The following is a 21,196-nucleotide window of genomic DNA, read 5'->3' as shown; positions in this document are numbered from 1 at the left end:
CCTGTGCCTGGCAATCACTTTCCAGCTTGGCGCCTAGGGACAGAGCCAGTGTAATTTACCCCTTAATCTGCAGGAAGGTGAAATCACTGTCTAGTTTTGAGCAAAGAGCCAGTGAAACTGGGCACCTGCCCAGCATGGGGTGGGTCTTCCAAGGGACCCGGTGCGTTGCGAGCCCAACCTCGGGAGCTGTTCTCCCACTGCTTCCCTTGCAGAGGGGCTACTCGGCGCGGCACGAGGTGAAGCAGTTCCACTTCACGTCGTGGCCCGAGCACGGCGTCCCCTACCACGCCACAGGGCTGCTGGCCTTCATCCGCCGCGTGAAGGCCTCCACGCCGCCCGACGCCGGCCCCGTCGTCATCCACTGCAGGTGAGAGCGGCGCTGGCCTCGCGCCTCCCCTGCCGCTGCGCCGACGCGGGGGAGCTGGGGAGCGACAGGGATTTGCTGTTTGACTTCTCCCTGTCAACGGCCTCATCAGGATTCGAGCGGGATGAGTTCCCGTAGCCTGTAATCACCGAGAATCACAGCAAGTGATTCAGCAGCCCCAGAAATTAGCATTGTGCTGTAAAAGAGTCTATAAAGAGCAAGGGGGGAGCTGAGCAGTGACTCGCACAGCCCTTGGGCTGTCTGGCCGGTGTCTCCGCTCTCCCACGGATGCTTTATGGATGTGGGAACACGTTTGCTCTCTCCTCTCCCACGTTGTCCCCTCCAAGTGCTGGCACGGGCAGGACAGGCTGCTACATCGTCCTGGACGTCATGTTGGACATGGCCGAGTGCGAGGGCGTCGTGGACATCTACAACTGCGTGAAGACCCTGTGCTCACGGAGGATCAACATGATCCAGACGGAGGTGAGCAGGGAAGTGGCTCTGGATCCATTGGCCTCGACAACACTTCTCCGTGTCCCGCAGGAAGGACCCAGCAGCAGATTGGGCAGAAGAATTAGTGCCCACAAGGCAAGACAGGGGAATGAGAGCTCAGTGTCCCAGGTGGCCACCACGATGTCCCCATGGAAGCCCAGGGCCCTATCCTGCTGCCTCGGCTTGTTGCAGGGCATCTTGCTTGGGCGTTTTGCTCCCTGCAGGGTGGTGGGAGCAGCCCTGGCTTTGCCCAGGAGGGGAGTGGGCAGCGGGTGCCCACGTGAGCTGGGGGAGGCTCCGCGCCGGCCAGCCCAGCGCCTTCCCTCTGCTCCCCCGCAGGAGCAGTACGTGTTCATCCACGACGCCATCCTGGAAGCCTGCCTATGTGGCGAGACCAGCATCCCGGCCGGCGAGTTCAAACCCACCTACAAGGAGCTGGTCAGGATCGAGCCGCAGAGCAACTCCTCGCAGCTGCGGGAGGAGTTCCAGGTGAGCGGGAGCGGTGCGGGGCCGCGCGGGGCCGGCTGCCGCCCCGCTGAGCGTCGCGCGCGTGTCCCCGCAGACCCTCAACTCGGTGACGCCGCACCTGGACGTGGAGGAGTGCAGCATCGCGCTGCTGCCCCGCAACCGCGACAGGAACCGCAGCATGGACGTCCTGCCGCCCGACCGCTGCCTCCCCTTCCTCATCTCCGTGGACGGAGACAGCAACAACTACATCAACGCGGCCTTGACCGACGTAAGCGCGCGGGGGCGAAGGGCTGTGGCTCTGTCTTGAGCCTTCGCCGCCGCGAGAGCCTTTTGGGCTCCGTTTGCTGTGGTCACCTCCACAGTGTCCCTAAGGGTGCTCATGGGGCACAGCCTAGGCATCCTCGCTGGTGCGAGCGCTGAGATTCCTGGTGCAGTTCTGCACCGCCAGGGTCACAGAAGCTGCATGGGTTGCGTTCATGGAGCTGCCTTAGGCTGCAGGGTGGCTTTTGCAGCAATTTTGGTGCAATTTTGTGCCCACAGGATTGCAGGAGCCGGATGGATTGCATTTGGTGGAGCCGCCTTAGGCTGTGGGGCGGCTTCTCAAAGGCAGAGCTGGGCTCCTGCTGCAGGCGCAGCCCTGTTTCGCGCAGGGGCACTCGGCCCCGTGCGCCCCGGCTCGCGCACGGCCGTGTGTGCCAGCGGCCTCACGGGCCGAGGCTGGGCTCGCTGCGCCGCCTCCGTCCCCGCGTCTTTGCAGCCACCTCCCGCTCGCTTTGGAAGCGCTTTGCATTTGCTCAATGGGCCACACGCAAGGGAGGGTCGGCGCCGCGGCCTCATTTATTCCGTAGGGAAGTTCTGTGCTGGGAAGGGAGAGGAGCCTCCCCGGAGGGAATCGCTAGCGCTGTGCAGCGTGGCCCCGTGCACGGCACCGCCGCGCTCCCGCGCATGCGGCGCTCTGCTCCCGGGAGGAGCTGCGGGAGCTGCCGTGCACCGAAGCAGAGGCCACAGCCTGTGGCAGCCCAAACCGCTTTGCGTCTCCCCAAGGGAGCTGGGGCGCTCGGGGTGCCCGCGCGGCACTGCAGGCATTGCTTGCTCCTGCCCTTCCCCTCGGCGCCTCCGTCCCGGCTGGGCACGCCGGGCTCCGTCCCGGAGGCCGTTCATCGTGTTGCTGCTTCGCGAAACTCGCAGCGGAAGCAGTTCATAATGCGGAGGCGGCTGCGAAGGGCAGCAGTTTGCAGCGAGCTCAGGGCTCCGCTTCCCCAGCATGTGAGCTTTGTGTTCAGTTTGCTCGGGCTTTGCAGCTCTCTCTTATTTTTATACATCGCTGAGCCTCCTTTCCCTAATCTCTGCTACAGGGACAGCCCAGGTCAGAGAAGAGAATTTGCTCTGCAGACAGGAAAAGCCCTTTAGGGGCAATTCTTGCTGAAGGAATAAAGCCATTTTCCTGTCTGATAAAGCGTCTCCTCTGCTCCGCGTGCCGGAGCGGCTCGCTGGCTCCGTCCGCGTGTCCCGTCTGCCCATGGCGGTGGCGCACAGCTGTGCAGCCCGTCGCACCCAACCTGCCTTCCCTGCCTCCCCTCTGGGTGTGCTGGGGAGAACGGGGCCCTCCAGGGCCCTGCTCTGACACAGGTGGGTGCAACGAAGGGGTGAGACGCTCTGAACCCCCGGTGCTGCCCGACGCTGCAAGGGGCCAGGCTGAGTCTTGCCGTGTTTTTATGGTTTTACAGATATTTTATGGTTGGACTCTGTGATCTTGAAGCTCTTTTCCAACCGTAGTGATTCTACATCAGTAAGGGGTGACATGCAGGAGGGGCTCTGGAGGGTTCCTCCTCCCCGAACACCTTCCCTCGCTCCCCAAGGGGGAGAGGAAGGCCAGCGAGTGCAAAACCTCATGGAGATGCTCCCGCGCCTTAAATGCGCCTGGCCAAGGAGCAGCGACATAAGGCAGCTGCTGCTGGGGATGGAGAGGTGCCCTCAAAGCACTTGGTGCTTTTGAAGAACGAGTGGGGGTCGTTTCTTTCTCGACTCTTTTCTCTTTTGCTGTCTGTAGAAGGCTTTCTCTTGATTCTCCGGGAGCACTGCGGTCCTGTTAGCTTCCCAATCGGCGTCCGCGGCTCACGCTTGTTCGCGCATCAGAGCTGTGATCTCCCTCGCTGGGAGGGCCAAGTGCAGAGAGGATTCGGACGGGTTTTCATGGTGCTGGGAGCACCAGGATGAGCCTTGGAGGAGGTTAAGTGCTTCCGAGGTCTCGGAGCAGGTTTGCTCTTGGTGTCGGTGCAGTTGGTGGCAGTCGGAGCAGGGAAATGTGGTCGGAGTGGGACCCTTTGCTGCGCTGGCGCTGCTTGCAGAGCCTGGAGGGGCAACACTTGTCCCTGCACCAGGAATTGCTGTACCCGGAGCTTTTTCCTTCTCCTCTTCTCTGAAGCTAACTCGGGAGAGTGGGATGCAGGGCCTGGGCAATGCAGTGACCTCCGCGAGGTCGTCCTGCGAGGAGGACAGAGCGGTTGGGCTAGGTGATCTCCAGAGGCCCCGTCCAAGCTCAGCCGTGTGCAGACCCGCGCCGCCGGGTGCCGCGTTCCTGCCCTGGGCCTCACCGTGCTCCTTCCACCCCACAGAGCTACACGAGGAGCGCGGCCTTCGTCGTCACCCTGCACCCGCTGCCCAACACCACCACTGACTTCTGGCGCCTGGTGTACGACTACGGCTGCACCTCCGTCGTCATGCTCAACCAGCTCAACCAGTCCAACTCCGCCTGGGTGAGTGTGAGTGCGAGTGCGAGTGGGCGCCGCGGCGGGCCCCCCGACGCCCCCGGCTTTCGGTAGCATCAGTGTGACCGGAGCCACTGGCTGGAGCGCCGTCTGCTCTGGAAAAGGAGAGGGGACTGTCACCAAGAGCCTCCAGACGTGCAGAGTTCACTCGCTGGAGTGCAGGAGGCAGCACCAGCCAGCCTGACTTCCGTCACGACTATCGCGACGTTGTCTCGATGTTAACATACTGTGGGCTAGGGCAGAGTATACCCCAGGGAGATCTAGGGCTAACGAGACACAGGAAAGTTTGGGGAAGGGCTGGTTTTATCCTCCTCTTTCTGTGGACACCTTAGCTCTTCAGGCAGGTTTGGATGAAACTGGGTGTGAAATGGGGTTCTCCTGGTTCCTGTTTTGGAGATGCATCCCCGGGACAGCGTTTCCATAGGGAGACGTGTCCTTCCTCACTCCCTGCCCTGGCCGGTTGTGCGGTCCCAAGGGGTCCCACCCTCCTCCCCGGGACTGCTTGTGTTTCGGGCTCAGCAAGGTTAGTTTTTTTCCAAGGACACCGTTACCTTGTGACGGCCGCTCGACAGGTTGGTTTCATGATGTGATGGGACGGGCAGGTCTGCCGAGCTGGAGGGGAGATGTTACCTGTCCCCCATCCCCCAGGAAGAGGGAACAAGAAGGTGCCCGCAGGTCCCCTGGGAGCTCGAGCTGTTCCAGCCTCTCCCTCCGCACCCTTCCCCGTGCGGATCCTGCAGCACTGCTGCTGGCGCACGCTTAGGAGTCCATTACAGGTCCATGATGTTAACTCGATGAGGAGACGTATTGGATTTTTACATAAAATTAGCATTATAGACTCCTAATGGATGTCTGGAGAAGACTTCATTAGCCGGATTATTTTACAAGCTGAGATGGGAGACTCGCTGTGAAGGACCCAGGGCAGCAGCTGCACTGTTGGCGAGGAGAACACGGTGGATGGAGCAGCGGCCCCGCGTGAAGTTGTCCTAGAAGAGCCATATTATATTATATATATGTCTATATTATTATATTCTATTTGTGTATATTATATTTGGTGTTTGCCCATGGCACGTGCGAACGTGCTGAGCTAAAGCCACGGGCTCAGCTTTGTGCGGGCAACGTCCAAGGCCTGAGCGTGCAGCTCCCCTGCGAGGGGAGGCCCTGCTCCCGCGGGGACGGCCCTGCCGCCTCCCCTCTTCGTGCAGGAGCAGCGGGGCTGCAGCCCTGGCTGCGGTGGAGGAGGATGCAGTTCTTGGAGCTCGTGTGGGACGGCGGCTCTGTGCTCTCTGCAACCCGTCCGCTCCGTCTCCGGGTGCTCTTTGTTTCTCCACTCTCCAGCCCTGCTTCCCTGTGGACATCTATCCTTCAGGGAATGTCTGTGCAACGATATTTAGCTGGGTCTTAAATGTTTACCAGTTTAAGACCAACAGGCAGTAAATCAGCCTTTACAGCAGGCAGCTTTGAAAGGTGACTTAGAGGGTATATCCCTCACTTGAACTATGTCTTGCCGAAGGAAGTTTTAATATCCAAATTATAGCTGGGAGTCTAGAAGGCTTGGAGATCTCGGAGATTTATAGCTCCTATTAATAACCAATTATTTCTCGAACACATTTGCCATGCAGTTAGGCCCAAGCCGTTAGATGGCCTGAAATGCTCAATGTTCCGTTAAAGCGCGATGACAAAACTCGGGTGTTTTGTATTGACGCTGCTTCCCCAGCAGCTGTGGGGTGGAAACAGTGGCATTCCCGACCCTTGGCCTGCGGGATCCGGCAGCGCCGTGCTGGGCGCCGGCAGCTTTCCGGGGCTGCCGCTTGGCGAGTTGGGATCTGTCCCCTTAGGAGGGTTCCGAGGGGCGATGCTGGTGCTGAGCTGCTCTTGGGAAGCAGAACGGCTGGGGGTCCAGCCGCGTCCTGCTCTGGGAATGCCGCAGGATCAGCCTCGTCCTGGGCTGCGGCACGGCAGGGATGAAGGGATAAAGCCGTCGCGGGAGCGCTGTGCTCGGGTGCCCGCGCGGGGCCGTGGCCGTGTCCCCCACGGGTGGCTCCGTCCCAGCTGCGCTGCCGCGGGCCCAGCTCTGCCTCCTCTCTCCGCAGCCCTGCCTGCAGTACTGGCCCGAACCCGGACTCCAGCAGTACGGCCCCATGGAAGTGGAATATGTTTCTGGAGCAGCTGATGAGGACCTCGTGTCTCGACTCTTCCGAGTCCAGAACATCGCACGGGTGAGGCTCTTTCCAGCAGTTCCCCGGTGTAGGGTGTGAGTGTGTGTGTGTCCAGGTGCTCTGCTACCTCTGGATGGGCTCCAGGCCGGAGTTTGGAGTCTCCCGGCTGTCCTGGCTGAGACCGCTTCCGTGGAGGGACTGGCTCAGTTGGCCACTGCTTTGGAGAAGCTCTGGAGCCCTTTCCTCGGAGGGAAGGAGGGTGACGCGCCAAGGGAGGCAACGTGGCGCTGGAGAAGAGCGTTGCACGGCTGGGAAAGGTGTCTCTTAAACCAGCTCCGTGGGGATTAAAGAGGAGCATCTCCAGCAGGTCGAGGGAGGGGATCCTGCCCCTCCAATCAGCCCTGGTGAGGCACACCTGGAGTATTGTGTCCAGTTCTGGGCTCCACAGGACAAGAGGGATGTGGAGCTGCTGGAGAGAGTCCAGCGCAGGGCTACAAGGATGATCAGGGGCCTGGAACATCTGCCCTATGAGGAGTGGCTGCGGGAGCTGGGCCTGTTCAGCCTGGAGAAGAGAAGGCTGAGAGGGGATGTCATCAGTGTCTGGAAGTACCTCAAGGGAGGGAGTGAGGAGGATGATGCTGGCCTCTTTTCACTGGTGGCCACCGACAGAACTAGAAGAAACGGCCACAAACTGAAACACCAAAAGTTCCACAGGAACTTAAGGAAAAAATTCTTGACAGTGAGGGTGCCAGAGCACTGGAACAGGCTGCCCAGAGAGGTTGTGGAGTCTCCTTCTCTGGAGATCTTCAAACCTGCTTGGACGCAGCCCTGTGCCACGTGCTCTAGGTGACCCTGCGTGTGCAGGGGGTTGAGCTGGATGATCTCTAGAGGTCCCTTCCAGCCTTAACGATTCTGTGATACAGATGCTGCCACTTCAGCCTAATCCAGCTTCCTCCTGAGAGTGCAACCCCAGTTCTCCTCCCAGCCCAGAGGAACTTGTCACAATCTCCTTGGCTTAATCCAGCTTTTCTTGAGTTCACATCCCCTTGCAAAGAGCTCCGATGACTCCCCAGGAATACCTCTCTTCTCCTTGCGGGAAGTCAGTCTGTATCCTGACATACTGCTACCTCCTGGGTGGAGAATCCTCAGCACAGCTCTGTGGTGTCCATGGAACAGGCAGAGCAGCTTTCTTGATGGCCAGGAAGATTCGCACAGGTTTTTCTTTCCTTCTTGTCTCAGCATTTGCTGCACACCTGGTTTTCCCACTTGACTGGTTCTGCTTGCCCGTAAATGAAGAGAGAACTGCAGCTCTGCTGGGAAGGGCAGCGACCGCGCGCGGAGTCGTGCGCAGGGGAAGAGGCAGAGGAGAAAGAGCTGATTGACCAAGAAATGCCGACCGTGAGGAGATGTCCCTGCGGCCCGTAAATCTCCCGCGGGCTGCCGAGAAGGCCAGCGCGCTCCTGGAGGTCATTGGGCAGATGAGAATTAAGGAGCTGAGAAGGGAACAAATGACTTGATTGACATTCTGGCAGGGGAGAGTGTTCCCGAGTGGGAAAATGGGGGTCAAGTAAGATAAATCCTGGCTGATTATCTGGAATCTAATGCAAAGAGGGTTTTGATTAGTGCTCCCCATGGGAGCATCTGGCCTTGTCTGGGTGTCAGCAAGAAGGCCCTTGCCGAGGGCCTGCGTGCAGACTGCAGGATACACCCGCTACCAAGTTAAAATGCAGCGCGGATGGAACCTCCGCATCGGGGAGCCGCTTCCCTGGGGAGCAGCCTGCCCGCGGAGCGCCGCCGGAGCGCGGGAAGGGGGCTCCTGCCGAGCCGTCCCGGCCGCCCCCGGCTGCAGGTGGGAGTCAGGCTGGACCTCGGCGTCGGGCCGGTGTCACCAATCCCAAGAGCCCACCAAAACCTTCATCCAAAGCATCTGGAACCTTTGCTTCCTGGGCTGTCGGAGGAGGATTTTCCCATTTTTCCTCCACTCCTTTGTTCCATCCTTCCCTCTCTGGCTTCCACCTGGAAACAGAAGTGTCGTGGCGGACGTGGCAGCTGGACGCTCACCCGGCGGCGCTCCCAAGGAGCGGCAGAGCTCCAGGAACGCCGCAGTGTTTCACTCGCTCCTTGGTGGCCTCGGGCCAGCAGTCCCCCTATTTCGAGCGTTTCAGCAAGGCTCGAGGTGAGCCCAGACCCGATTTAGCCAAGTTCAGCAGCCGGGCCCGAGAATCAGCTGCGTTTGGATCCTTCTCCTGCCACCCTGCGTAACGAGGTCGGCGCTCGCACAGCCCCAGCTCTCCCGCTTGCCTCTGCATGGAAACCACAGGCACCGAGTCCTGCCGAGCGTGATCAAGGTTCGGTGCTTGCCCTGCACACGCCGGGCATCCCAGGATGGGTGGATGGAGCCATCCAGAGCTGGGAATCTGTGTTTGATCCCGCTTTCCCTGCCTGTCCCCGCGGCAGGTTGGCGCCGCGGGCGCGCGCAGCCCTTTGGTGCCATCGAAACGGCCGCAGTGGTTCTGAGGAGGAGCCGAGCCCGCAGCTGGCTGCAGCTCGGCCGCGCTGCGCTTCGTGGGTGTAATCCTGCCTGCTAACCAGATTAGAGCTCAGAACTAACTAGATTACCAGGGTTTTAAGGCGCTTCTGCCGCGCTCTGCCTGTGCGCGCAGGAGCTTCTCACAAGCCTTCTGGTCTGCAGCGCACACAAAAAACCCGGATCTCCTGGGATCTGCTGTGTGTTCGGGAAGGTGCAGGATGCTCGGCGGGCTGGTGCCAGGTAGCCAAGCTGCCCCGGGGCGAGCGTGGTGGGCGCAGGGACGTGGCCGCTCGGCACAGGCTGCTGCCGGCTGCTCATCCAGGGTGACTTGAAGTGACCCGCAGCAGCCAGTACAGGGGTGCCCGAAGGCTGCGCGAGGCCGGGAGCTGGAGGAGTCTTTAAGTTCAGCTTCCTGTTGTCCCCTGTTCCTCTGATATTAATGCTGAGCGAACTCCTCCTGTCCCCATTAAACCTCCCCTGGAGGCAAATGAGGACGGCCCATAGGTTTAAGCTAATTAAGTTTATTTTTTCTTTTTTCCCTAGTTGCAGGAAGGGCACCTGATGGTCCGGCATTTCCAGTACCTCCGGTGGTCACCCTATCGGGACACCCCAGACTCCAAGAAGTCCTTCCTGCACCTCCTGGCCCAAGTGGAGAGGTGGCAGAAGGAGAGCGGTGACGGGAGGACAGTCGTGCACTGCCTGTGAGTGACTCCCGTCAGCTCTCTGGGCTCTAGTCCTGCTGGGACAACTTCTGAAAAGCCCCCAAGAGGGACATTTCCCACCTAGGTGAAAATTAAACCACTTTGAACCACGTAGTTTGGGAGAGTTGAAGCACCAAAGTTCCTCTCGCTCGCTGGGGTGCTCAGTAGAAGTGATACCCACTCACACAGAGCAGCACCTCATCCTTTGCACCACGGCTCCCTTTGCACGGATGCCAGATGTGTCACCAGGTCCCACGCATGCACGGGGTGACAGGAGCTGTGCAACCAGCCTCCTGCTCCTCGCCAAGGCTGCGGTGTGCTCTGCCTCCCCCTCGTCCCTGCCGGCCTGGACGTGCTCGCGCATGTGCCCGCTTTCCTCCCGTGGGACCCAGCACGTTCTCAAAGCGGGAGAGGCAGCAGGCAAGCCTTTAATCAAAAATTAATTACAGCCTTGTCCATCATCGTTAGCTGAAGGATAATTTGCGAACACGCGTTACAAAACGCCAGCGTCACGTGCTCCCTTCCTCTCCTCCGTCCTCCTCGGCTGCTGGGGGAGCAGGCGTGGGCAGATCGGGTGATTTCACTCCAAGAGCAGCGGAGATGCCCTGGGAGCCTCTGTGCTGGGAAAAACACGGGACGGGGCCGTGTCCGGTTCCTGCAGCCAGCGCTCCCCGGGGGTTATGAGCTCTGCAGACAGCACAGAGACACCCTGCGGATGGGGAGGATCCCAGAGGACCAGGCGTCCTCCGCAAGGTCACACGAGGAACCATGTCATGGCAGGGCTAGGAGCTGAACTCAGCTGCCAGAGCCATTAAAATCCCAAAGCTTTCAGATGTGGGTGGTTCTCTCCCCTCTCACGCTGCGTTTCTCCCACCAGGAACGGGGGTGGCCGAAGCGGCACCTTCTGTGCCTCCACCATGATCCTGGAGATGATCAAGTGTCACAACATGGTCGATGTTTTCTATGCTGCAAAGACCCTGCGCAACTACAAGCCAAATATGGTAGAGACCTTGGTAAGCGTTGGACACCGGCAGCCTCATCCCGCTCCCTCCGTCCCTGTCCTGGTCCCTCGTGGCCTTTCCCTTGGAAAAAGCACTGGGGGATACTTGTTCCTGCCCCACACTAACAGCTTGTGTTTTTAAGTGTTTTTAAGTATTTTAAAGGCATTTGCCCATAGCCTTTCTCCATTCCCTGCCATGCAGGAGCGGGAAAAGCCTATGCCTTGTTGCTGGCTCCCCCCGTCAGGATGGAAGAGAGGGAAGGCACGTGGCCATCCCTCCTTTTCCCGTGGAGGAATCCAGGTGCCTTATGGTGTTTTGAGAGCAAGTCAGCCAGAAATGTTTGCCCCATTTGGATTATAAAAGCTCTAAGTTGCAAAATGAGATGGTTTTCCGGGGGATGCGACTTGCATTAGGAATTAAAGTGCAGGGAGAGAGCGAGGGGGGGCACAGGGAGGGCTGCATGTAATCAGAAATGAAGTGACAAGCGTGAAGTGACCGGGCCCATTGGCTAAATTGCGAGGGTATTAAAAAAGCAACGTTTGGACTGAGCACGCGAGCGTCCCCCGGCCTGGCATGAACCTGGATGTCCGTCCCGGGCGCCCCAGCGTGAGGGAGCGGCGGGTCCCGGCGCGGAGCAGCCAGAGCGTCGCTGCTCCGCACTCACCCGGCCTGAGCACCTTCCCCTGCTGCCTGCCCCGGGGTTTAGCTCTGTATTATAGTAAATGGAAACAATCCCTTGTCTTAATCTGAAAGCATTATGTGCTTTCCCTATCAGCTGTCACAGCCTCCTGGCTTTGAAGCCCTTTTCCCCAGGTCCCCAATGGGCTGCCCACCCTCCCGGGTGAGTCCCGGGGGCTCCTGCGGCTGCTGGGGTGGCCCAACACCTTTCCGGTGGCAATAAGGGAAAATGCAGCTGATCCTGTCCCAAACCTCCTTTTCTCCCTGTTTTCTTTCCACTCCTCCGTTTTGCTTTTTGGAGGCTTGAAGGGAGGACCAGGATTTCCGAGGGTGGATGGAGAAGAGCTTGGCATTCCCAGGAGGTGCAGAGATGGGGACACCCTTGCCCCAAACAGCAATTCACTCCCACACTCAGCCCTGCATTTTCCCGCAGGACACTTGGTTTCCAGCAAACAGAAGGGAAAAGCAGGAACTGGGAGAAAGGGAAAACTCCCAATCCATTTTCTCCCTTCCTCTTCCCCCTCAAGATGAACACCCAAATGCAGCAGCTTCACATGCCAGGAAGGGAAAGCAGCAGTTTTCTTGCTGCAGCAGTGACACTCGTAATGACAACGGTTCCTGGCAGCTCCGGGCAGGGTGTTTCTGCGGGCAGCAATTCCCTGGTAATCCGGAGCCTGGACCATGGAATCAGCCAGGTCAATGCACTCGCATGGGTGCAAAAGCTGGTTGTAACTTGGATCGAACTCAGGAGTTAAACTGCCCCTGGTTTCAGAGCTGGGGTTTTACTCTGGAAACCCCCCAGCCGCTTTCCCTGTGAAAAATCAGGATGTAGCAAGTGGAAGGCTGAGACTGCAGTAAAATCTTTGCATTCCAGGGGACCTGGGGCTGTTTCCCTCCATTTAGTGGGGAGCCTCCAAATTCTGGGGGTTTTCCTTAGGGCCGTGCGACTCCGCGTGCCCTGGCGAGGGGCAGCGCGGCGCTCGGCGCGGCCTCACCGCGCGCTCTGCTCTCCCGGCAGGAGCAGTACCACTTCTGCTACGACCTGGCGCTGGAGTACCTGGAGGCGCTGGAGACCAGATAGCAGCTCGCCGCGGAGCGGGGCCGGCGCTCGCGCGGGCGTCGTGCCCAGCTGCGTCTGCACGCGGACGTCGAGCTCGCGCCGGCGGCGAGGAGGGGAAACCAGCCAAGGACAGCGAGAAAAACCTAAAATGGAGCGAGAAGCGAAAGGCAGGATGTGGGGACGGGCCGTTCCTGGCCCTCGTACTCCGCTCTCCGTCCTCCTTCCGTCCCTCGGATGCGGGTCGGATGCCGGGACTCACCCATCGCCGCAGCCAGGACGTGGATCCTGGCAGTGGATTCGGTGCACGGGCTCCCCTGAAGCTGGAGACCGAGGAAGAGGCCGCGGGATCCTGAGCCTGTTTTCCAGCAAGGGCACGATGGATATTCGGAGATGGGGCCGCAGTTTTTTAATAGCCCGTGGAGTGGAGGCTGCTCTTCGGAGGAGCCCGCGAGGAGCTGGCAGGACCTGCCCCTGCTCTGCAGCCAGGACCCTGCGAGGAGTTTTCTGAGTTTCGCCCCGAACTAACCACGAGTTCGAGCTTCAGCCTCGTGTTCCTGCGAGTTGCCCCCACCTTGGGCACCCAGCCCTGGCTGTGGGGTGGGTGCGAACGCGGGGACGGCGCGCGGAGCCCGAGGAAACACCGCTTCCCCTCGGCTTGGCCGCTCCCGTGCGCTGCTCGACACCCGCAGCGCTGAATTCCTGAACGAATCCAAGAGAAAAACAGGAAATTTGGGTTGCCGGCTGCCCCTTTGCCCTGGCTGCAGGTTCTGTCCCCCCGGGATGGGGACGGGCCGGGTGGCCGAGGGCCGGCAGGAGCAGCCCCAGAGGTAGGTGCCGAGCGGGAACGTGGCCCCGCGGAATCCCTCAGCCGGGCCCTGCTGCCCCAGCTTACATTGGAGTTGGCTTTTTTCCTTGAAAGCCCCAGGATAAAACCCGTCCTCGGAGGTGTCGGGATTATTCCCGGGATTAGCAGGGTGCTGGGGTGAATCCAATTGCTTTGGGAGAACCCCGGCCTCAGCCCGAGGAGCTCTCAGCCTGGAGGGGCCAGAGTCCCTGTGGATCCGGATGGGGTGTCCTGGGGCTAATCCATGGAGCCGGCGCCAGGCTATTCCCGGCGAGGCGGCGCAGGGGACCCGCGTGGTGGAGGGGCACGAGCGGTGCCGAAATGCACTTTTTTTCACCTGATTTTGTAGCAGTTAAAGATATTTTTGTGGGGGAGGAGAAGGCCGGGTTGTGGAGGAGCCGTTCCCCGGGCACTGGGATATATGCCGTGTTATCCAGAGGCTGGATAACCCTTCAGAGGACACTCGAATCCTGGCTGAGTTCACACGGGGCCAATTTCCAGCCACCTTCCAAGTGGGGAAGAGCATCCCAAGATGAATCTCTTCCCTCTCCCCGTTTCGGAGGATTTACTCATATGCAACCACTTGCGCGTTAAGCGTCTGCAATTCCAGGCAGGAAAAAGCTCTGGCTTCCCGTTGCCCTCGGCCGCCTCCTGCCCCGGTTTTCCAGGCTGTGGATGGGCCCCGTGCGCCGCCTCCCGCTGCTTGACTCGACAACCGCTTCCAAGGGCTACGAAACACCCGTCCGGCCGCTTCCCCCGGCGCTTCCAGCACCGCCAGCCCTGGCCCCACGGGAGCCGCTGGGCCAAAACCGCCGCCTTTTGCCCAAATCCCTCCTTTCCGCGGCCGGAGCGCCGGTGCCGTGGGATGCTCCGGCGCGGGGGCTGAGACCGCCCCGTGTTGCTACCCCCCGGAATGCGGGATTTGGATCCCGCTCTTCTTATTTTTCGCTTGAAAATCTACTTTTGGAGAAGTTGCCGTTGGCACCGGGGTTTGGTGGCGCCGGAGCCGCCTCTCCTGCACGCGGGGGCAACGCGGCCAGGAAAGAACAGTAATGAAAAAGAGAAGAAGAGAAACAGAAACCCCGTTTAGCCCCCGTGAGAAAACAGAGACTTGGAGGAGTTGTACATATGTTTTAAAAGTGAGATTTCTCTTTCTTTTTTCTTTTTTTTTAATATCTCCTTGCTGGATATCTCCGGGTATTCCGAGCATCTCTTGGGAAGGGCAGCCTGGAAGAGCAGCCGATATCCAGCCCCGCCGGAGATGCTGCCGTGCCCCGAAGCGAGGCCAACCTGTACATAGGAATATATATAGAGAAATATATATAAAATATAAATACCCTTCTTAAGATGGATGACGCTTACTGGTATTACAGATTGGAGTGGTACTTCTTCTTTTTCCTGTTTTTTTTTTTTAAAAAAAAGACAAAAATGCCCGCTCGGAAAGGCTGATTCCCGCCCGCGCGCTGCCGCCGGGGACGCGGCCGTTGCACCGCGTGCGCCCGCCTCGTCGGCTGCTTTAGTTTATTTTTTTAATTACTCTAATGACTTTTTTTGGTTTCTTTCAAGAAAATCCATTGCCTAAATAAATGTTCCCCAATTCGTGATGGCCTCTGGGTTTCTTTCGCCGCCTGTGGAGCCAAAAGCTCCCTCCTTCCTGCGGCTTCTTCCTCCCCCTCCTCATCCTTCCCCCGTGGTTTTGGGTGCCGGGCTGGAAATGGAGCCGTGTATAACTGCAAAAACAGCAGAAGCCGCCCCAAAATCAGGGCCGGGCCAAAGCTCCCGGCTGGAGGTGACACCTCATGGCTCTGCTGCTGCCAGCAGATCCCCTGGGCTTATTCCCAGCCTCGGTTTTCCCATATGGAAAGGCTAGGGAAAAGAAACACAAAAGGAAAGAGAAACTCTTCCACGTTTCCCAACTGGAAAATAAAAGCGTAGGAAAGGGCTACAGGAAAAGAAGGCCCCGGCGGTGTCTGCAGTGATTTATTTATTTCGGAGCCGCCTTGGGTTTAATGTGTTGTGATATTAAACACTTCCAGTAACACTTGAGTCTTAATTTAATGGAGAGTGAGGAGGGGTGGGGGGAGAAAAAAAAACAACTAATTGACTTCTCAGGCCCGGTTTTCGTCTTTAATTATGATTTGTGAAGGACGTTGTAATTACATCTTACTGATAAACAACAAAAAGGGGGACAATGCAAATGAAAAGCGAGGGTTGCGCTGAGGAGGGGCCGGGAGCCCCGCGGGATCCGGCCCTTCCCGGGGCTCCTGGCCTGGTCGTTCCCGGTGTCCTTGGGAACCGTCCTGCCGCGGGCAGCGTCCCGGCCCCGCAGCCAAACCGGATCCCATGGGTTTTCCAAAGGCCTTGGCTTGGTCGTTGCTCTTGGTGACCTTCCTGCCCCCAAACCGATGGATTTCCCCTTCTTTCCTGCACCCTCTTTAGGGAGAAGGGGAGTTTTTGTCCCCTTGGCCGAGAGGCGGTGGCCGTGGAGCTGTCCATGGAGACGGCCCCGCTCCTGCTCATCCCTCGATGATGCCGAGGGGTCCGAGCGCTCTGAGGGAGCCCTTCGCGCTCCCAGAGCTAATCCAGCCGCAGCGCCCAATTCCCAACGTGGGAACGTCCCGCTGTCCTTGGAGGTGACCTGGATGCTCCCGTCCATGGGCGCACTCCCCAGCCTGACTCTGGCGGTGCTGGGTGAGCCCGGCCCTGGTCCCTGCTCCACATCCATCCTCCCGGATCACGCACGGATGCTCTTGCCAAAGCTTCTGATGCTGATGGAGGAGACCAACCAGGTCACAGCCACTATAATCCCAACCGGGATTAGCTCCTACCCCGCTGCCGGCCGGCACCGCTGTGCTGGGATGCACCCACTGCCTTCCCGCATCCACGCTGGAAGGAGCGAGCGGAGTCAGGGACATCCAGCCGCTGCGGAGGGACCTGGATGGGGGCCGTGTCCCACGTGGCGGGGGCAGACGGTGCCTTTTACCGGAGACTTCCCACCTCTCGACTGCGGAAAATGCAGCAGGGTAATTTATTTAAGTGGCCTTAATGGTACCGTAATCTCTGTGCTGATAGTGTCACCTCTAAGTATTCCATCAAAAGGCTCAACGGGAGGAATTTGTATTTCGAAATAAATATTTCCTGGCAGTGTGCAAAATATCTAATCATGTATTTATCCTTAAGTACTTCCAAAAGTCAACATAATTATTCTAGTCCCATTAAGTTTAATTTGCAGTAAATTATGCATTTAGCTTTAAGTCGAGGGCGCTGGTTAGAGTCAAGATAAAGCTTGTGTTGTTTATAAAGACGTATTTTGGTGCGGGTATAAAATGCAAACGGGTGGGCAAGAAAATCCTGATCCAATAGTTTGGGAAGAATTTCAGATGGGGCTGGTGAACAGCAGCCGCAGGAGGAGCGGCCACCGCGTCGCGGATGTTTCAGCACATTCGGTCAAATCATACCGGCCCCCAAACCGCTTAAGGGGGCTCGGGCTCTTTTTTCCAGCTAGAAAAACACGGATATTTGCTAACAACGTGCTTTTGGGAAAGAAGTGCTGCCCGTGATTTCCCTCAGCCTTCTCGAGGGTTATAGGACAGGCAAGATGTTCCACTGGAAGAAGCGGAGCTGCTCCCGTCTCTATCCCTGCTGGATGAACAGCTGTGGATGCCCGAGCCCTTTCCAAGTTTTTCTGGAAGGTCCCAGGAGGTGAGAATGGGGACGGGTGGATTTCCAGCGCCACGACGGAGGTGCGGGACGCGGGAACGAGCGCGGAGGGCGCCGGGGGCTGTGCTGGGCCGTGCCGGGCCATGCCGGGCCGTGCCGGCGGCCCTCGGAGCGCGTCGCGGGGAGCCCGCTGGGCCCGTCTGGGCTCAGCTGCTTGGCCAAGCTGCCGGGTTGGCACCGAGGCGGCCTCAGCTGGGTCTGAGCTCCTGGCCCTACTGAGGGCAGCCAAGAATGACTGTGTGCAAAAGGACCGGGAGCTTCGGGAAAGCAGCGCCTGGAGCATCTCCACCGGGATGCGCAAGGATGCTGGAGCCAAGGTCACCCAGCTGAGAAAGGCAGCAAAATCATGTCTGGGCTTTAGGAAAACCGAGTCTAATGAAAGGCTGGAGATTGCTGCCCAAAAATCAGTCCAGCCCTGGGGAATTTTGCCCATGGGAATTGGATGCACGAGGGGTTCGGGAATCTGGGTAGTTTTGCCTGCAGTCATGGGCACGAAGGGCAGGGACATCCCTTGGTCTTGTCCTGAATCAAAGTGTCAAGGTAGGTGCTCCCTAGGGAATCGTTTCCCAAGAGCTTCCTCTTCCCCAGGAGCTTTTGGAGACCACAAAGAGAAGCTGGCAAGAGGAGCTGGCAAGGTTAAAAGCCTCAGTGTCTAAATTCACCATAAAGGTCTGCAGGAATTTACAGCTGTGGGCGGGAGGCACTCGCCATAGGGGGAAGGGAAATGCAATTTAGGAGAACAGAAATAAATAAGAAGCTGCAGCAGCCAACACGCTCTGATTTAATCCCCAGCCCACGAGGAGGATTTATTTTGTTATCTGACAGTTTGATCACTCCAGGAATCCCATAGGTCAAACCGTATCTGCTGTTATTATCTCTGGGCTGATTCCACCAAGATGCACAAGGAAGATTTGCTAAAGAAATGAGCCAAGGAAGGGTGCTGAGAAGATCCTGTAATAGATGGAACCTCCAGAGACCTTTGGCATGGAGATAACATTAATGGTTTGTCCCCACTGTGGTCTATTGCGGCTGCTCTGCACTGTGGATTGGCATGAGACCCAGGGGGTCCGAGGAAGGCATGAGCACAGAGAAAGGATGGAGAAGAGGAGTGCCGAAGGGTTTTGCGGGAACTGTGGAGGAGCCGAGCGATGGGACGTGCCAGACCTCTGCCATTGGCAGTGACACCCATCCTTGTTTCTACCTGCATCCCAGACTCCTCCAAGGGAAGCTTCCTGCTGCACTACACTGTACTTCCAATGAGGGATTTGGAAGATATGAGTTTGGCCACTGAACACTTTCTGGGATAGGAAGGGCCAAAGCGGAACGGTGACTCTACCCTCTGCTCCCTCATATCGCTGCGTGGTGCAGAGTGCGGGTGAGCAGGAAGGAACACTTGGTACCCCCATGTGCAAGAACTCATCAGGAAGGCGGAATCATGTCCCAGGTGGAGGATGAGCATAAAATACTGCATGGGGACATTATGAAACGGGCATTGGGCATCCAGAGCAACCAGAAATCCTCCTGGAAGTCCCTTAGATTCGATGCAGAGAGGGAAGCAGAGGAGGAAGCTGAAGGAGTGGACACGAAGGCAATTAATGTTTGTTAATGAAGGCTGGCAGAGCTCAGGTGTTTCACAGGTAATAGCATGGAAAGAGGCAGGACCCCTGTGACAAGGGAAGCCTTTATATTGGTGGAGCCTGGTGACCTTCATCCCAAGGTACTTAAAGAACTGATTGATGAGGTCTGTGAGTAGTGTAGGGCATGCAAGTCCCTCTTCCGAGGGGCTGCTGTTTGGAGGATTCTCTGGGCCGGGAAGGCCCTGGCTGTCACTGCTGCGATGCTGCAATGGGGCCTCGTGCTCCTGAGCCCTGGCTGTGCTGCCTGGGCAGGTTTGCTGCTGGTAACATGGTCTCGATATGACACATTTCTTCTCTGAGGGCAGGTGTGTGCTGGGGGCTATGAAGGAAGGCAGAACGTGTTTTCCGAGTTGAGATCTAAGGGAGCACCACTTCATCACTTTGACTGAGATGCCAAGAAATGGGAGGGAGATGTGCCTTTGAAAAGCTGGTGAGATGTAGGTTAGAAGTCATCCCGTGCGTCATCTGTAATGGGTTTGCCCCCTTCTTGGATCTCCCTTCTGTTCTGCTTGGCTAATTGTGCCCTGTTTGCAGGCCCAACATCACCTTGCAGATACCCAGCTCTGCTGCGGAGGAACCATCCAAGTCCGTAGGGGCACTCGCTTCCTGACTCGGCTCTGCTCTTTTCTTGGTGTTTTCTCTCATCTTCTGCTGCTTTCTGATATTTTCCCCTTGCCTTTTGCTGTTGGAAGGGCCTGGGAAGGGCCCCAAGAAGCCACAGGAGCTCTCCTACATGAGCGGGCACGTAGCCACAGAAACATATGCGGAGGGAAACACAGCCTGTACCAACAAACAGGCAGAAAATAGACACATGAACAGACACAAATAAACAGGCATGCACAGCCCTGGTCATGACAAAGTAAATGCCCATAGGCAGGTGTGTTACAAAACCTGTAGAGAGACACAGACAGGCAGAAATGCACACACATGCATAGATCTTTTTTTTCCCTTGCAAAGAACCACATCAAGGGCATGCACTACGGCAGGTACAAATGCCTTAAGTGCATATGTGCCCAGCCCTGAGACAGAGTGCTTTGTTCCAGGTTTCTCTAGGCTAAATGAAGTGTGTTGCCATGTCCAAGAGCTGGAATTTTCTTCAAGCCTCTCCTTACCCAATTTCACAAGTGTTTTTCCCCTCTTGCGAGACGCTGGTTGATGACAGCACACCGGTGGGAAGGGGTGTGAGATAGGCATGTGGAAGCCTAATTAGCAACGTTGTCCTAACTGCCGTAAGGAAGAGGAGGTTGGGGGCTGAATTTCTGTGGGCTAATGTTGATCTGCTCAGTGGTGATTCCGCTTGCTCCGAGGCTGCCTGACCCCTGGAATGCGCTGCCAGGTCGGCTGCGGAGTCTCCATCCCTGTAGATGTTCAGTTGACTGGACACAGTCCAGGGCGACCTGCTCTCTCTGGCCCTGCTTGAACGGAGACGTTGGACCAGGTGGTCTCTAAAGGCTCCTCCCAGCTCTCCTGGGAACGTTGCAGGAGGGTCGAGCCCTACTCCTTTCCAGCGGTATTTTCCAGTTTTCTCCCCAGATCTCGTGGAGCTGGGAATGCGTTTTCAGGGTGGCTACAACGACCCGTTTCCACCTGCAGTGCTGGTTCTCTGCACTGCCCCATATTGAAGACCCGCAGGCCTCCTGGTTGAGTGTCTCTTTCCCGGCAGGGCTGAGCCTGGCGCGGTCCCCGCTGCTCAGGGCTGTTGTGGTTGGGGACAGGTTGCCCACGTGGTGCCGTGTGCTGCTGTGCAAGCCTGGAGCAGCCGGGATGGGAGGGTAGGAGGGGAGTGCGGGTGCAAGGATGGGAGCAGCGATGGGGCACCAGGATGTCCCTCATCCCGCAGGTTTGTGCTGACGTTTATTCAGGTGCGGAGCCAGCGCTGCCGGATTCACCCACTGCGACTGCTCCCGGGCTTCGGCAGCTGCTTCCTCAGCCTGTGTCTGCTCAGTCTCCTTGCACAGATGCCGTGTGGCTCGTGGTGAGCAACGGGGCACGAACAACCCAACCCAGCGGGGCTGCCTCCTCCTCCTGCACTCCCCATGGATCCCTAAACTTTACCTCTCGCTCCTTGTCCAGCAAACACTGTGTCCCAGGGAATGGAGGGTGCTTAGGAAACTTGAGTGATGCTGGTGGGCAGCACTTCCAGCCGTATGCTCGGCCCTGCTGATGGGTCTCCATGAGCAGCAGAACTACAAAATCATCCCAGCCAAGATGTCTTTAATCTGGTCACCTTGGGGCACTTAGCTGGAATGGAGCAGGCCTCAGGGCAGGCAAATAGCTTGGGCATCTACCCAGCCTTTGGGCTGCCTTTTGCAATCTGTGCTGTTCCCAAACTGCTGGGTTTCACCAGCTACTCATCCCCCCAACTCCTTAATCTAACTTTAATTTAAGGGCTACTTTGCATCCAGTTCTGCTCCAGCTGCTTGGGATAAGGCAGGTATGGATATGCCATATGCTGACGAGCAGCTTTGGTGGTTTAAGCACTGTTAGCAATGTTAGGAGGTCAGGAACAGGGCAGAACGGAACCGTAGCTCTTTATCAGCTATTTGATCATCTGCTAATCCCAAGTGATGGGGGGTGGTCAGCTGCAGAGCCTGCAAAAAGTCAAGGCATTGAGAGATATTAGCAGAGGTGCCCCACTGGGAAGGAAAGTGCTTGTCTGATCCGGGCAATGAAACGAAAACTAAAGCAGTGCTCCAAGAGCAGGAGGACTAGAGAGCCCGTGTGCAGGAGGGCTGGATTTCTTTGTGGCTGGTGACTTTGGGGGACTCGCTGCA

At 57.9% G+C, this 21,196-nt stretch overlaps 1 protein-coding gene and 1 long non-coding RNA gene across 5 annotated transcripts in view; one reads left to right on the top strand and one right to left on the bottom strand.

Annotated features, from left to right (window-relative positions):
• Positions 1–12,251, top strand: part of PTPRU (protein tyrosine phosphatase receptor type U) — a 49,249-nt gene extending 36,998 nt beyond the window's left edge. For all 4 annotated transcript variants that reach the window (XM_088523486.1, XM_088523481.1, XM_088523479.1 and 1 more), the window contains 9 exons: positions 213–367; positions 712–847; positions 1,196–1,345; positions 1,419–1,592; positions 3,940–4,080; positions 6,186–6,311; positions 9,325–9,482; positions 10,360–10,495; positions 12,180–12,251. In XM_088523486.1, coding sequence (XP_088379612.1) covers positions 213–367; positions 712–847; positions 1,196–1,345; positions 1,419–1,592; positions 3,940–4,080; positions 6,186–6,311; positions 9,325–9,482; positions 10,360–10,495; positions 12,180–12,242 — 1,239 coding nt within the window. In that variant the 3' untranslated portion in view covers positions 12,243–12,251. The remainder of the gene's footprint in view (positions 1–212; positions 368–711; positions 848–1,195; positions 1,346–1,418; positions 1,593–3,939; positions 4,081–6,185; positions 6,312–9,324; positions 9,483–10,359; positions 10,496–12,179) is intronic.
• The window catches only part of LOC148596322 (uncharacterized), a 172,013-nt gene extending 157,527 nt beyond the window's left edge, over positions 1–14,486 (bottom strand). The window contains exon 1 of the long non-coding RNA XR_015913302.1: positions 14,452–14,486. This is a non-coding gene — a long non-coding RNA (uncharacterized LOC148596322). The remainder of the gene's footprint in view (positions 1–14,451) is intronic.
• Between the last annotated feature and the right edge of the window lie 6,710 nt (positions 14,487–21,196).

The sequence above is a fragment of the Tinamus guttatus genome, unplaced genomic scaffold, assembly GCF_059628265.1.
Source record: "Tinamus guttatus ecotype Peru unplaced genomic scaffold, ASM5962826v1 Tinamus_guttatus_pri_ptg000014l, whole genome shotgun sequence".
NCBI classification, from domain to species: Eukaryota; Metazoa; Chordata; class Aves; order Tinamiformes; family Tinamidae; genus Tinamus; species Tinamus guttatus.
This window is presented reverse-complemented; position numbering and strand designations above follow the sequence as displayed.